Below are 15501 nucleotides of genomic sequence, written 5' to 3'. Positions count from 1 at the left end.
AACCTTTGTTTCTAAATTTTAGATAAAAAAGATGAAACAAATTTTTTATTTTAGTTTTATAAATAAATGTTATCCATGGAAATCTGTATAAACGCGCGAATACTTCAAAATCTGCGGATTACCCGCTAAACGGATATCCACACGGATATGGATAAGATACATATTTCATATTTATCCAACGGAGCGGACATGAATATCACACTATCCGCATCCATGTATATCCATTTACATCCATAGTCTGAAGAACAGTTAAAATAAGGACAAATTACATTGACATTTCTTAAGCTCATTTTACTATGCTTCCTTTCAAATCCCTTAGCTACTTCCACTTAATTATTCATCTTCGATCTTGGACCCTTTCATTTTACTATTCTTCCTTTTTTAAAACCCCTACTTTTACAATTTGAAATTTGAATCTGAAATGATATTGATATGCAATTGTAACCTTAAGTCTAACGATTGAATCAACAACTTCCCTTGTGATTTCATACGTTAAAGCAATGTGATTTGTGTTAAGCCATTTTTAACTAATCTATTGCAAATTGCAATACAATTGAAAAAAATAAAATAAAATGATTTGATAAATTATTGTGGGATCGTAGAAAACGAGCTTTATGAATGAGACATCATGTGATGTACATAGTAAAATGAGAAGAGGGTTTAATAAACACTTTTATTTGAAGGAACAAGAAGATGGTAGCAATTTTAAAAAAAATGACAATATAATTGTATTTCTGGAGGTTTTTTAAACGAAGTTACAAGAGTGTTAAATTTAGGGGAGGTCAGTGCTTTTAGAGAAATAGAAGGGAGGTGAGTGATATTTAAATTTTTAAACGAGTTATAAGAGTGTTAAATTTAGGGGAGGTCAATGTTTTTACACAAATAGAAGAGAGGTGAATGATATTTTAATTTTTAAATGGAGTTATAAGAGTGTTAAATTTATGGGAGGTCAATGTTTTTACAAAAATAGAAGGGAGGTGAATGATATATTGTAAGGGAGGCCAATATAATATAATTTACTCATAAAATAATTCACAATAAATTGTATCTTAAGTCATTTATTTTTTGGTAGATAGACCAAACAAAAATAATCATTGAAAACTCACACACAAGGAGATGAATCAAAGTTTAAACCCTGACTACGACCAATCAAGTAATTTCGATATTTTTTACCAGTTAAGTTATGACTTATGGACTAATTTTAAGTCTTTGTTACTAGTAGAAAATGTATTAAAGACCCTAACAGATGAAGAGAGTAAAAATGATTTAAAATTGAAGTTCTATACACGATGTAATCATTCTCTCCATTTCATTAAATAAATAGATAATGAGTTCCACCACATAGTCATATTCATAGGCATATTCGTAGGCATATATGTACTCTATCACATTATGCTATTAATATGGATGTTGTGAATTTGTTCGCATATTTATCCTATTTATTTTTAGATACTTTGAATTTGTATTGTATCGATGTACTCTATCAATTTTGAATTAATGAATATCGTTTATTTTTGTAAAAAAATAAATTAAAGGACAAATTAACCAAGCAATTGAGCTCAAGCGATTAAAGAACTTTGTCAAGGACGAATTGTTCGGGAGAACCCGAGATAGATTCCTAAGTGGAACAATTCTTGAGACGATCGTTATGTAAAAGATCACTCCTCTTAAGACGAGTCGGTTAGGAATACCCGACTCTTAGCAACTAAACTAAGCTCACAAAACGACGGTCTCTAATTTGATCTAATTATTTCCTAAACTCTGTTGTTCACCAAATTCAAACTGAAAACGATCATTTTTCTCACTCACTCTTCTCTTTCTTTCTCTGGTTTTCGTCGCATACAGTAAAAAAAAAAAAGGGAAAGGGTTTCATTTGATTAAGCATTTTGCTTCTTCATGGACCCTGATGTTGTTGAAATTCCTCCTCCATTTCACCAATACCATCCCAGAGTCGAAAAAACACAGGAAACAGGTTTCAAACATTTTTTTTTATTTCTTTCTCAAATTCTTATTAGGCTTTGTTTTGTTTAGTTTTTTTTGTTCCTTTTTCCTTATGGGGTGCCACAAATATTTTTAAAGTTTTGATTTTTATAAAAATCTTAAACATGGTTTTCACTTTTCAACCATGATCATTTTTTGTCCCCAGATTTTTCCATTCTGCTTTAAAGCAATACCTTTGCTAATTAATACCGTTACTGCTCTTATGATTGTGATTAACCTTTGTTTTTTTGTTGTTGCTTCATGTGAGCTTTGTTTGTAGTAGAATGTTCTGATTGCAACATTGTTGATTTTGGTTATTTTAATATAGGGTTAACACCTCAAATATCCCATAGATTATTTTTAAACTTCGTCGAATTCTTTATTTATTTTTTACCCGATGAGGGTAAAATATGAAGAATTACAGAGGAATCTGTGCTTTTTTTTTTTTTATTATTACTAGGACTATTATCAGAGCTCGCCCAAATTATTAGGGCTATTTGAGATATTAACCCTTTAATATATACCTAATAGTGATTTTGTTATTTTATTTTTCTTATAATAAATCCTTTGGAAATATTGTTTGTGATTTAGGTTTAAGTTTATACAGATGTTAAATTGTTTTTCTTCTTGGGTTTTAAAAGATAGACTTTTAGAAACCTAGAAAAATCATTTAGGCTCTTACTTACGAGCGAGTTTGTGAAAAATAAAGGAAATAAAATAAGGTTTTTGTTGGTTTATCAAGGTATAGTTTTAAAGTTTAAGGATGTTTGTTTTGGTTTTCGAAATAGAGAGGATTGTTTAAGGAGGTTCCTTCCTTCGATATTATTGGTACCTTTAACTTTAAATATAAGGGGAAATAAAGGGCTAATATTTGACTACAAGGTCCATTTTATTTTATCTATGTTTTATAAACGTTTCTAAAAGTCTGTCTTTTTCTTTACCAACAAGTAATCGTTGTTTGTTACTTTTGTAGTCCGTTGTCTGTGATCTGATCGACATTGACGACAACGATGATGATTTAATGGTACTTGGTCAAATATCTCGTAAACGTAACAAGGGGAAGACACACATGGAAAAAGTTCTGGTTTGTATGATGTTATTTGCTATTCCTTGCAGTAGATTGATATTATATTTTCCAAATTTTAAATGACTATATCATTTTTTTCGCAATCCTTTTAAGAGATCGTTTGGTTTTACTCTTTGGCAGCCTCACATGGAAAAAGTTGGAAGAGTTAGTGGGATTCAGTCTTTTAATCGTCAAACTTCGGTATCACATAACTTAATTAATCTTGATGGCCAATGGTTCTGATCCATCATTCGACGATGATGACTACCTTCATATGTTTTCAGCTGCCCCTAGTAAGAAGAAATCAGGTGCATTACAGCCGTTTAGGCGTGGCCAATCACCGATGAACCTGAAAATGAAAGCTACTGATAAACCAGAAAGTGAAACTCTGAGGAAACTTCAAAGTTTTAAGCAATTTGACACTGTCATTGACATTTCAGACCATCACTATATTAAAAAAAATTCTTCCATGAAGCATGTTAGTTTTTTTTCTCTTGTAAATTCTTCTAAGTTCTGATCTTGATTATATGGATTTACCTATAACCTATTTCCTGAGCAGAATCCAAAGAATTGGGCTAAAAAAATCCAGGAAGAGTGGAGGATTTTGGAGAAGCATTTGCCGGGTGAGTCTAGTATTCTTGATACGAAATATCTTGTACTATTTTCCATGTCATATCACACATCACACGTAGTATCCAATTTTCTTTTTCAGCTGATGGACTTTACCATATGGGTTGCATCCAATCCTTATGGATAGATTGCCAAAATTTTCCCGACGGTGTCCACTCCATATATTTGTTCTGAAATTGGAATCAAGAACATATAAATACCATAATGTGAAACCTGCTTCTGGCTTTTCACTCAACCTGACCATTTATTTGACTTTTTTCTTTAATGCTCATCAGATACAATATTTGTGAGAGTCTACGAATCAAGGATGGATCTCATGAGAGCTGTGATTATTGGAGCACAAGGGACTCCTTACCATGATGGTCTTTTCTTTTTTGATTTATACTTTCCCCCTGAATATCCCGATGAACCCCCGGTACGTGGTTGAAACTACTTTATCTGACTGTCTTTCTAATTCAATTCTGATAAACGGTCAATTTTTTTGTGGCAGCAACTCGACTACCACTCTGGTGGTCTTGGGCTCAATCCAAATTTGTATGAAAATGGCTATGTATGCCTCAGTCTACTTAACACCTGGGTTGGCGACGACGATGAGATGTGGACTCCAGGTGTTTCGACAATGCATCAGGTTCTCGTCTCCATACAAGGTCTAATCTTGAATGCAAAGCCTTACTTTAATGAGTCTGGATTTTTAGACGGTATTGGCCCACGAGATGGTGAAAATAGGAGGCTCTGCGGTATAATGAGGATATGTTCATTCTATCAGTGAGGACAATGACGTATATGATAAGAAGTTCTCCTAAGGTTTGGTTCTACTCTTGGTTCATTTCTTTTATATCTCTAGAACTAGAAAGTTTTGTTGATTTCATTGGTTTTTAGGCTATAATACAAAAAGTTGTACAAACACTTAATTATGTTATAATATTATTTTTTACACTCCCATCGCTAGGTAGTTAAAATATTTTTCCTTTCTTGGGGTTCAAGCAACTGATTTAAGTCATATTTGGTTTTCAGAATTTTAAAGACCTTGTTATGGGCCATTTCTACAACAGAGCACATCATATTCTAGGTTTATGTAAAGCATACATGGAAGGTGTTCAAGTTGGTTGTTTCGACAAAGGCAGGGTTCAAAATGTTAACAAGGGTAAAGGAAGGTGCTCATCTACATTTAAGGCTGGTTTAGTTGGGTGTGTGAAAACTCTTGTCCAAGAGTTTGAAAAAATTTGAGTCAAGGACTGTGAGAAATTCACGTCTCTGCCGGCACCGACCCGCTGGAAGTGATTGGCTTATCAAGGAACATTCGTTTTCAAAACCCAATTTCTAGACTATGATATTAAGAGCTTATTACATTAACTGCATGCAAGTTTTTGTTTTTAACATTCAGTTAAAATCTTAACATGGTTGTATATACTAGTTAAAATCTTAACATAGTTGTACATTAACTGCATTCTCATTTGTGTAACTAACTCTCTCTCATTATGTTGGGAAATAGACATATTTAATTATGATTTTAGTGTGAATACTTGATCCAGATGATTATATATAAATTTTGTTTCATTATATCGATGTTTTTTCTGACGTTATACTCGGAATATGATCATTAAAGTGCTAGATATAGTCTTTTTATATAAAGGACAGGGAATATAAGCATTTGTAGATGCTAGTTGCGAGAATTTGAGTTAAGTTTACAATCACACACTATCGAAATGTAATAATATTTGATTAGTTAACTACGCGAGTCATCAAAAGCTATGGAATAAAATAGATCTCTCACTATGTGCGAGACATCTAGATGTATGTTTAACGATAAATGAAAGTGTATAACTGAAACACTACAAGTATATAATCGGTCAAAGGAAAGACAATAATAATTATAGGATTAACTGATGAAACTTGATTCCAATACAACTTTTTAAATCGTGATATTTCATAATCTGCTACTTTGTTACCTAAAAAAACATTCTTTTATAAACCCTAACATAAATATTGATAATCTATAAATACTTGGTACTGCAGTAAGGATTTATCATTGTTGTGTGTTGTGCACCCCACACAAATTACCCACTCTTTTTTGGGTTTTTGTCACACTTAAAAAAGGGTTTCTTTTGTATGATACTTTAAGAAGCCATCAAAGAGTTGAATGATGTAGAAAAATATTCTTTTATATTGTCATTATGCGAAATACAAATTTTTTTTATTTATTTATTTTTTATATTTTTTAAATTAGGTGTTTATCTTTGAACAAAACGTCTAAAAAATGAATAATTCTGAACGATTCTTCAATAAAGTGACATAGGTGCTAATGACAAACAATTCTCTAGTGCTCCAAAATCTTAAACGACTTGATAGTAACAGTATGTCAAAGTTAAAATTAATTTGTCTCTTCAATCAAAGTAAGATTTTAGTAATCCAGTTTTTTTTTGCAGTTTTTATCAAAATAAGAATCAAAAATCTTAATTAAAAATATATTGGAGAACTGGATTGCTAAAAACATACTGCAGTTCTTATTAAAATTAGGATTAAATAAGTAAATAGTTCCCCTAAATATACCAACATTTGATTTTAGTCCCTATAAAATATTTCTTAGGCTTTTGGTCCCTCCAAAAATTTTCATCCATGAAATTAGTCCCTATTCTCAATGTAGAGCAGAGGCTAATTTCATGGATGAACAATTTTGGAGGGACCAAAAGCCTAAAGAATATTTTAGGGGGACTAAAATCATATGCTGGTATATTTAGAAGGATTATTTACTTATTTAACCCTTAAAATTAAAGTATTAATGAGTGACGATGATTCCATGATATTTTTGTTTAATTGTGCTTCGATCAGTCATATTTGATTTTTGACATAAGTTGTGTTTGATTTTAATATGGTTAGTTATAATTTTACCTATTTTGATCAACCATATAACTTTGGTGGTATGTTCTGCCAGTTTATGATACATGTAATACATGACTATATTAAGGCAGAACAATACATTGTTGGTATTGAAAATAAAAGTTTAGGAACTATGAAATTCATTTTTTTTTTTGACAAAAGGAGCTATGCAATTCATGTATAGTCATATTTTATCAAGTAAAGAGCAAAATAAAATGTCATATGTTTATTTTGTAACAAGTCGGCAATATTAGAGTTAATGAAATATTTTTTTATATCGCGATAAACCGCACAAACCAAACCAAACCAATCCAAGCCGCATTGGTTTGATTTGATTTAGATGACTTTTTAAAAATCAACCAAACCAAACTGGATACTTTTTTATCTCACAGTTTGGATGATTTTTATGCTCAAAATCGAACCAAACCACACCGCGAACACCCCAACTGCCAACCACCATTTCAATCACCTCCACCACCACTTCAACCATTGACAATTACCACTCCGATCAATGGTTATACCTCTGGCTATCACTACTCCATCAACCTTTGATCACCACTCTCATTACTACTGATCACCATTGCACACTACAAAAAATACTGAATTTTCCTACCAAAATTTCCGAGAAAATTACCGACAAATTTTTTGTCAGAAAGCATCTCTCAGTCAAAGGGGGTTTGTGATTGCTGGATTTACCGAGGAAATGTTTCGTCGGAAAACTCTGGCCCCACATGCAGAATAAAGTTGAAAACATGGTGCGTGGCAGCTTGTGATTGGCTGGGTTTACCGAAGAAAAATTTCGTTGGAAAGCACCGACCCTACACGCAAAAACAATGTTATAAACCCATTCCTTGATAAATTTTTGAAAGCGTGTCAGATGACACCGTCTGCAAAATATTGTCTAGCAAACCATTCCTCGATAATTTCCTCGAAAAAATTCTAACACATTATTTCCTTGGAAATTCGTAGAAAAAGATCCAAAATTTCCTATGCTATATTTGTTGTAAAAAACATTTAATATACACCAATCTTGTTGAATATATATGAAACAACTTATCCTCACAAGTCACAATTTACCTCAAACCAAATTATCCTAATCAACTATTAGTTTGTTTTCTATTAAAGAAAAAATAATACTTTGAAAGTAGTGTATATAATATTAATTGAAGAGCACAGTTAAAAAAAATATTATTATTATATTGAAAACTGAAAATGACATTCCTTTTAAAATATTTTTTTTTACTAAAACGACACTAATTTTAAACCAAACGTTGTAATATCCAAACCCAAACCTCAATTATTAAACTTCTTACATACTTGAAAGTGTTTCTAATTTCACCAATCACAACATGCCATGTCATCGTAACTAAACAAACCATACACCCCCCACGCGTGTTTCCACTATACGCTAAGGATTCAGTTTCATGCAAATGTAACGACACACAGTTTCAACGGTCCAGATTAACCTCTTGACACAAACTCTCATGCAGATTGCATCGAACTATGCCACGTGTACGGTTAGATAAGGCTTAGAATTAATTACTCTAGAAGGCACCGCACTATATCTTTGATCCATCCACAAAAACCCATTTGCAACAATCACAAAAACACTTCGTTTTTTCAGTGTCACTATCAACGGCGGAGCGCCACCGTCGGGAAATTCTCCAGCGTTAGTTCCGGTTTGGTGATTTGAACTTGTTCAATTCAATAAAGCAATCGTAGCTTCAATTTCTTGATTCCATTTTCTCATTTCTAGGTTTCATTTTTTCCCTTCTTATTGTTAATACTTATTTTTTTTTCCTTTTGTGTTCATGTTAATATTGTTTTGATCATTGCTGCAGATTTTGATTTGATGGTGTAGTTGATCGAGTTTGAAGGTTTGTGCATTATACTAGCGAGTTTGTGAAATCGTTATCTTCAAAGAGAGAGATATGGTATGTTTTTAAGTTTAGAGAAAGGTTTTTGTTTCATGCAAATGTTGTTTGATGTTTGATTTTGTTGTTGTATGGAATTGCTTGATGAACTGCATAGTAAGTATAATACTATGAAACACGGACACTCCTCGGGTCAGGCTTTTGTGTCCACGTATCAGACACATGTGGTGTCCGACACGACACCGACACACATAATTATACTGAATTATATAATTTTCTAAAATTATTAGTGGTGTCAGCGTATACTAGTCATTATTGTAAGAAAAAAATTACTTTTTAAATTTATTGAATAACGATGTATCTGGTGTATATTTGAAACCGGATACATTATGTATGAACCTTGAAATGAAGTTATGCAATGAACCTAAAAATGATTTTTTTTACTTATAATAGTGACCGGAGGGAGTTTCCTCCATTCTTTATTTTATTTTTTTAATCCCCTTTTTTTAAGCATGCTTTGAATTTGATACATTCATTTGTAGTTGATCTTGATGATTTGTTGGTTTATTAACTGAATTGTGAGTGGACGTTTTTGATTTATAAGTAGCTCTGTGGAACTGAATTTTGTTGAAGTTATGCAATGATCAGAGTAAAGTATTATGAAGTTTACAAATGCATAACTCTGATATTGTTTTGCGAGGTTAAACTTGGACTAATTTTTGGATTAATAAATTTTTATTGTGAATGTGTGATGTTAACACAGAGGTAATAATAATATGACTTGTGTGCATGCTTGAAATGGATTCTGGATTCCATTTTGACGAAGATTCTTCACTTTGTTATTTCTATGTAGTTATTTAAATCGGAAGGTAGAAGTTAGATTTGTTTTTAATTTACAAAATTTGGCTGAAGATTCACAAAACAGATGCTTCAATAAATGTGTTTCATTCTTGTTCTAAATTCCTATCCGATTGAAGGGTTTTCTTCGTAAGGAAGGAGTTCCATCTGTCTTCCGAGCCTTCCCCTTTCTTTTAATTTCTTACTTGATGGGGGCTTTGTGATTTGTGTTGATTCGGTATGTTATTTTTTTTAACTAGTTTATGGCTTGTAATCAGTAATATTTGATTTCAAACTCCATACACGGAATATTATGTTTTCTGTAAAAATGCATTGGCTGAGTCTATGCTCACTTTGTGATAAATCATGTAAGATAAGCACTCTAAGCTATGGTTTTCTTAGTCATTTCAGAATAAAGGCTTCTGGAGTCCCCGAGATGTTGGCTGCATAGCTGAAGAAAATATTGGATTTGATAATTCTTCAAGAGTCGAACCAAAGAGAAGTCATCAGTGGTTTGTGGATACAAGTGAACCTCAAATGTTCAGCAACAAGAAACAAGCAGTTGAAGGTGTTAGTGACATGCCAGTTTCAACAATGAATGTTTCTCAATGGGAAACCAGTTCGGGATTTCACCCGGTCACTGGCCAATTTTCTGACCGTCCTTTTGGTTCTGGTTTTGTACGGTCTAACAATTCAGTTGATAAAAACATTCCGTCAATTGGAAGTGGAAATATAAACATGGGAAGAAATGATTTTGGGAATCAGAATGGTAATGATTCATCTATTGGGCTGTCAATGTCTCATTCCATAGGAGTTCCTTCACCATCTCTAAATTTTGGTGGTATAAGGAAAGTTAAAGTTAATCAAGTCAGAGATTCCGACCATGGCACGCCAGCAGCTGATAACAATATATTTTCGATAGGTTCTGTTTACAATAAGAATGATGACAATATTACATCAGGCCCAACTTACGCCAATGGAAGCGACAACACCATTGCTATGGGTCACATCTTCAATAAAGGGGACAGGAATTTTTTGTTGATGGGTCACAATTATGGCAAGGGAGATGAACATATTTTATCAATGGGTCGGTCCTTTGACAGGGGCGATGGAAATTTCATAACAATGGGTCAGTCATATGGAAAGGAAGATGACAATTTGATATCTCTAGGAACCTCATATTCCATGGGGCATGAGAGCATTACATCAATGGGTCCAACCTATGGTAAATCAGGAGAAACTTTCACAACTATGGCTCCTTCCTATGATAAGGTGGATTCAAACATTGCTTCAACAATTCCATCTTTTGATAGCGGCAGCTCTAGTTCTTTACCTGTGAGTCAAAACCTGAGTAATTGTCACAGCAGTTCCATTTCTTTTGGAGGTTTTCATGTTAACCCTCAACTGAATGACTCCACTGGAATGATTAATAGTTCTGATCCGTTAATGGGCAACCAGAACTCAGCTCAAGGTGTCGAGAGCCAAAAGGATCTGAGTGAATCAAGCCCTAATCCACCTGTAAATAGCACTCCAAAATCTAATGCTAAAAATGAAACTGTTGTTAAAAACAAAGAACCAAAGACAGCGAAGAAGCCTTCTACTAACAGCTTCCCTTCAAATGTCAAAAGTTTGTTGTCAACTGGTATTTTTGATGGCATTCCGGTAAAATATTGTACATGGTCAAGGGAGGTAAACTGTGTTTCAATTTTACTTGTCTTACTTTCGAATTTCGAAGCTACTGTAGTTTTTCTTACTAACATTTTAAAACTTTTGATGTTCTCATTGGCAGAAAAATCTTCAAGGAGTCATAAAAGGAACTGGGTACCTGTGTTCATGTGATATCTGCAAGGGGCAAAAGGTTAGCATATTATATTACTTGCATTCTAATAATCTTCATAACTCCTAGCAATAGTGCTCATGCATATGAATTTGCATAAATCCTAGCAATGATCTGCAAAAATTCTGTCATGAAGGCTCTTAATGCATATGAATTTGAGCGTCACGCTGGGGCCAAGTCAAAACATCCTAACAGTCACATATTCTTTGAGAATGGAAAGTCCGTCTATGCTGTTGTTCAAGAGCTTAAAAACAGTCCTCAGGAGATGCTTTTTGATGCTATTCAAACTGTGACAGGAGCCACTATCAACCAAAGGAACTTCCGTACTTGGAAATGTAAGGAATTTTCAGTTTGCATGCCCAGCACACCCTTGCATCAGATATTAAAGTCAACATCGATTATTTAACCTTTTCAACTTCTAATTTTAATATGTTTTCCTCCTTTTCAGCTTCATACCAAGCTGCTACTCTTGAGCTTCAGCGCATCTATGGAAAGGATAAGCTGCTACCATGATAAGTTCGGTTATGTTCTTGAAAATTCAGAACAGTTGTAGATATATGTAACTTCTTCGGTGTATGAGTGGCAGCTTAAAAGTTTGACTTTGTAATTGAAAATTTTATTTTGTTTTTCTTGTACCAACTTGAATGTTCTATTTATGGTAATAAAGATGTCTATTTTGTGATTCAGTGTCATTCTTTCTCTCATAATTTGCTGGTATATCGTCTTTGTTGAATTTCTCACAAACCACCTTCTTTTGTGAATATTCGAGAAGATCTATTCAATATTATGCCAGAAATGTCAATTTTTCTAGTGGTAATTAACTCATCCCATTCGTTATGTTGAAGAAAACTTGGTATCAAAAGTGTGTTTGAATGAGCGGCAGACAACTCCTACCATGAAGTTAGATCTCTCTTTACTCAAAATTCCGGAATAACACAAGTATATCACAAAACAACATAGTGTGATGTGTTTTCTCTGAGTCCTTTGTCATGGCAGTTGGGCACTGTATCTTCAAGTGGTTGGAATGGCATCCTGAAGAGTCGAATTGCGATGTGGTTGAGAACTTCTTGGCTTTCAATTTTCTTGTTAAGGGTAGGATCCCAAAAAAGTTGTCTTATTTAGTGCATTTGGTTGTAGAGGTATGATATACTCTTCAATGAGAAGGTGACAAATCTTGCGGAGGTGATTAATAAAAAAACATCTAAAGATTGTTATGGTCTTGGTTTATTAGTATAGAAGTTAGGAGTAAAAATATTTTTATTTTCGGATTGGTGGAATAGTCCTTTAACTTGTTTTTAAAGTGTATGAGAAATAATTGTGTAATGGGTTTAGACCAGAGTACTCCTTATACTCTCATTAATACATTTTGCTTATAAAAAAAATATTAAAAATGTTATTAATATTACAAGTAAACTTCCAAGTAAAATTACCTTCACTTAATAGGACATTTATCACTAAAGTTATATCATTTTAGTTCAATCAATGAAAAGTTTGAGTAGAAAACTATTGTATCCACTAAATTCCAATGTTGTGAATTTAATTATCAATAATAAATTAACTCATTATATAAAGCAGACTAACAGAGAGGTTTTCAAGTTCCTTCCTTAAAAAAAAAACAGAGAGGTTTTCAAGTTTTATAGGCATAATATATCTAACAAAATCCTCTAAAGTGAGTTAAGTGTAAAATGAGAAAATCAAGGGTTGTTATTGTAACACACTCGTGATTTATTATTAAGTATCTACAATATTAACATTTAATTTGTTAATTAACAATTGATATTGTCCACCTTACGCTAAAAAATGATTTGTTCACTTTAGAGGAACAACTTCAAAATTAACTTATGCGAGCCTATGGAATAAGTTGAAATTGACTTCTATTTAATGATTAATTATCTCCTCATTACCTTTTAATGTCAAAATTTGTTGTTCCATCGTGTGTTTTTCAAATGAGATTGAAGTCATAAAACCTTAAAAAACTATACGACGACATACCTTTGAACTGTCGCACAATCTTTAGAAGTGAACATTTTCTAACACACACTTGCTATACCACGAAAGATTATAAGCATTTGAAATTGGAATAACCGGCATAATCATTTTAAGATTTTTAATCTTGAGAGTAAGTTGTGTTCAAGGTTTGATTAATTTTATATAAGTAGAGAGTAAAAAATGTATAAGTTGAAATTGACTTCTACTTGGTGGTTATCTCATCGTTACCTTTAAAATCACTTATTTCACCTTTAAAATGTATAGACATTGTTTCAAACGTAAGGGTAACTCGGTGTTACTTACACAACTATAGTACATTGACATAATTAACATCAATAATCTCAAATCCATACAAATCAGAAAGTCGTAATCCATTCACAACCAACTCATTTCCTTATTTCAGTTTTTGCAAATCAAATAACCAAATTAATCAAGTGCAAGCTGGTAATGGTAGACCACATAAACACGTATTGTTAGAAAACTTTGTTGGACTAAACTGCTTAAGTCGTCGTCCGGTAGGAATCTGCCCACAAAGCTGGTTAAAGCTTACATCAAGCCTTTGCAACGGCAGTTGTCCAAGCTTTTCGGGAAGGGACCCGAATATCATGTTGTGACTTATGTCTAGGTTCTTCAAGCCAGGAGAAAGATCGACATTGGAAAAATCGAACTTGAAAATATTGTTACTCAAATCCATGGTTGTTAAAACAGTCTTATCTTTCCCAAACAAAAACGACGCGTCTCCAGAGAACTTGTTCTTCGAGAGTACCAATGCTGTGATTTTGGCCTTGCCGAAAGAGCTTGGGATTGGCCCGGATAAGTTGTTGGACGAAAGGTCGATGTTTAGAGCAGGGTTCTTGAATGAGCCGAAACTCTCAGGGATTGAGCCGGTTAACTGGTTTTGAAATAGGGAAAGTTCGTTGAGTTTAGGAAGTTGAGCTAAAGAAGCTGGAATTGGGCCAGATAAGTTGTTAATGTATATGTAGAGTTGTTCTAGGCTCTTGATCATGCCTAAGGAGGCTGGGATTGGGCCGGAGAGTTGGTTTGAGCCAAGGTTAGCGCTTCTAAGCTTGGTGAGTCGACCTAGTGATGCAGGGATTTGGCCGGTAAACCTGTTCCCAGAGAGGTCGATGACATCGAGGTTCTTGAGTTGACCTAAGAAATCAGGGATTGGGCCTGTGAGACTGTCCAAGCTAAAGTCGAGGTGAACAAGGTTAGTGAGCTTTGCAATGGCTGGAGGGATTGTACCAGAGACACCGGGAAAGACAGCAAATGTAAAAAATTGGAGGAACGGAAGGTTTACTACCGAGGTTGGGATCTCGCCAATGACGTCATTGGTGTCACTAACTGCAAGCATGGTCACACGGCCATTTGAATTGCATTCTATGCCTGACCAATTTTTACAGCAGTCAGTGATAGGATCCCATGTTGTGAAGACTGAGGCATTGTTGAATTGAGATTTAATCCCAAGTAGGACATTTTTGTCATTTGTGTTGCATATAGTGGTGGAGAAAGAGAGGTTGAGAGAGGAAATAAAGAGAATGAAAGTGAAGATTAAAGAGAGAGCAGAGGTATTTTTGTAAGTGATTTCCATGGTTGATTATTTTCTAGTTGTGTACATGGGAGAATATATATAGTTAGTACTACATTCTATCTTACACGTTTGTGCTATGCCGCATAAGTGGACTCTGAGGCAGCTGGGAAACCATGTCTTATAGTTGGGTGATTTGCAAGAGTTCCAAAGTCTTACGCCCACTATAATGTGTAATTTCAGTCAACCATTTTAGGACAGGTAAACTTGGTTATACTATATAGGTTCATATGGTGGAGGTGTTTTGGATAACAGATTGATTGCATTACATTGTTGAATGGTCAATTTATTTGGATCAATGCGCGTCAAGGCATTTAATTTGGCGACCCTACGTACTTTATGAAGAAAGAATGAATATGCTATAATTCCTACCTAATTAATCTCTTCATGTAGATTGTGTAAAGGGTGTACAAAAATCATTTAAATTTTTTAAACTGTCAATCCCTCCAACTTAATATTTCACACAAATTTTTTAAATGAGACTCACAAATCAACTGTCAATAACTTTATCAGTAGTGCTATATTCAACGAATGATGTTTTCTCAAATACACAATGAAACATCAATGCACCAATGAGAAAGCAAGCCTAATATGAAAGTCAACAAAAATGGCTTGGTGGATAACACATGTCGGAATAAGTCGTGAAATTTAAATTCACGATAACTAACGTTATTGTAACTTTATATCACTACATATTAATTTTTTAATATTAAAAAGGTATGGGTCCATCAAGTCATATTAATTTTTTAATATTAAAAAGGTATCGTTCCTACTAGGTTCTTACACCAAAAATTTATATCAACTCTTCACAATTTTTCGTCAA

The 15501-nt window shown here is 33.5% G+C and overlaps 3 protein-coding genes across 4 annotated transcripts; 2 read left to right on the top strand and 1 right to left on the bottom strand.

Annotated features, from left to right (window-relative positions):
• The first annotated feature begins 3320 nt into the window (after positions 1-3320).
• Positions 3321-5065, top strand: LOC120575770 (putative ubiquitin-conjugating enzyme E2 39). Its single transcript, XM_039827816.1, has 5 exons — positions 3321-3470; positions 3606-3669; positions 3952-4091; positions 4167-4480; positions 4691-5065. The coding sequence occupies exons 1-4, from the start codon at positions 3321-3323 to the stop codon at positions 4443-4445; spliced, it is 633 nt and encodes a 210-aa protein (XP_039683750.1). The 3' UTR covers positions 4446-4480; positions 4691-5065.
• A 3081-nt stretch (positions 5066-8146) lies between these two features.
• Positions 8147-11787, top strand: LOC11438298 (uncharacterized). 2 transcript variants are annotated; one of them, XM_013592417.3, is made up of 6 exons: positions 8147-8309; positions 8395-8487; positions 9676-10953; positions 11054-11122; positions 11238-11436; positions 11550-11787. In XM_013592417.3, the coding sequence occupies exons 2-6, from the start codon at positions 8485-8487 to the stop codon at positions 11612-11614; spliced, it is 1614 nt and encodes a 537-aa protein (XP_013447871.1). In that variant the 5' UTR covers positions 8147-8309; positions 8395-8484; the 3' UTR covers positions 11615-11787. The 2 variants fall into 2 exon arrangements, with proteins under 2 accessions (XP_013447871.1, XP_003621817.2); XM_003621769.3 differs by having other exon boundaries at positions 9667-10953.
• A 1517-nt stretch (positions 11788-13304) lies between these two features.
• LOC11445854 (polygalacturonase inhibitor 1) lies at positions 13305-14774 on the bottom strand. Its single transcript, XM_003621768.4, has one exon. It carries the CDS (start codon positions 14679-14681, stop codon positions 13521-13523), a length of 1161 nt encoding a protein of 386 aa, XP_003621816.1. The 5' UTR covers positions 14682-14774; the 3' UTR covers positions 13305-13520.
• Between the last annotated feature and the right edge of the window lie 727 nt (positions 14775-15501).

This window comes from Medicago truncatula, chromosome 7 (genome assembly GCF_003473485.1).
Source record: "Medicago truncatula cultivar Jemalong A17 chromosome 7, MtrunA17r5.0-ANR, whole genome shotgun sequence".
In the NCBI taxonomy this organism is placed as follows: domain Eukaryota; kingdom Viridiplantae; phylum Streptophyta; class Magnoliopsida; order Fabales; family Fabaceae; genus Medicago; species Medicago truncatula.
Note: the sequence above shows the minus strand (reverse complement) of the source record. Positions and strands in the feature narration are given on the sequence as shown.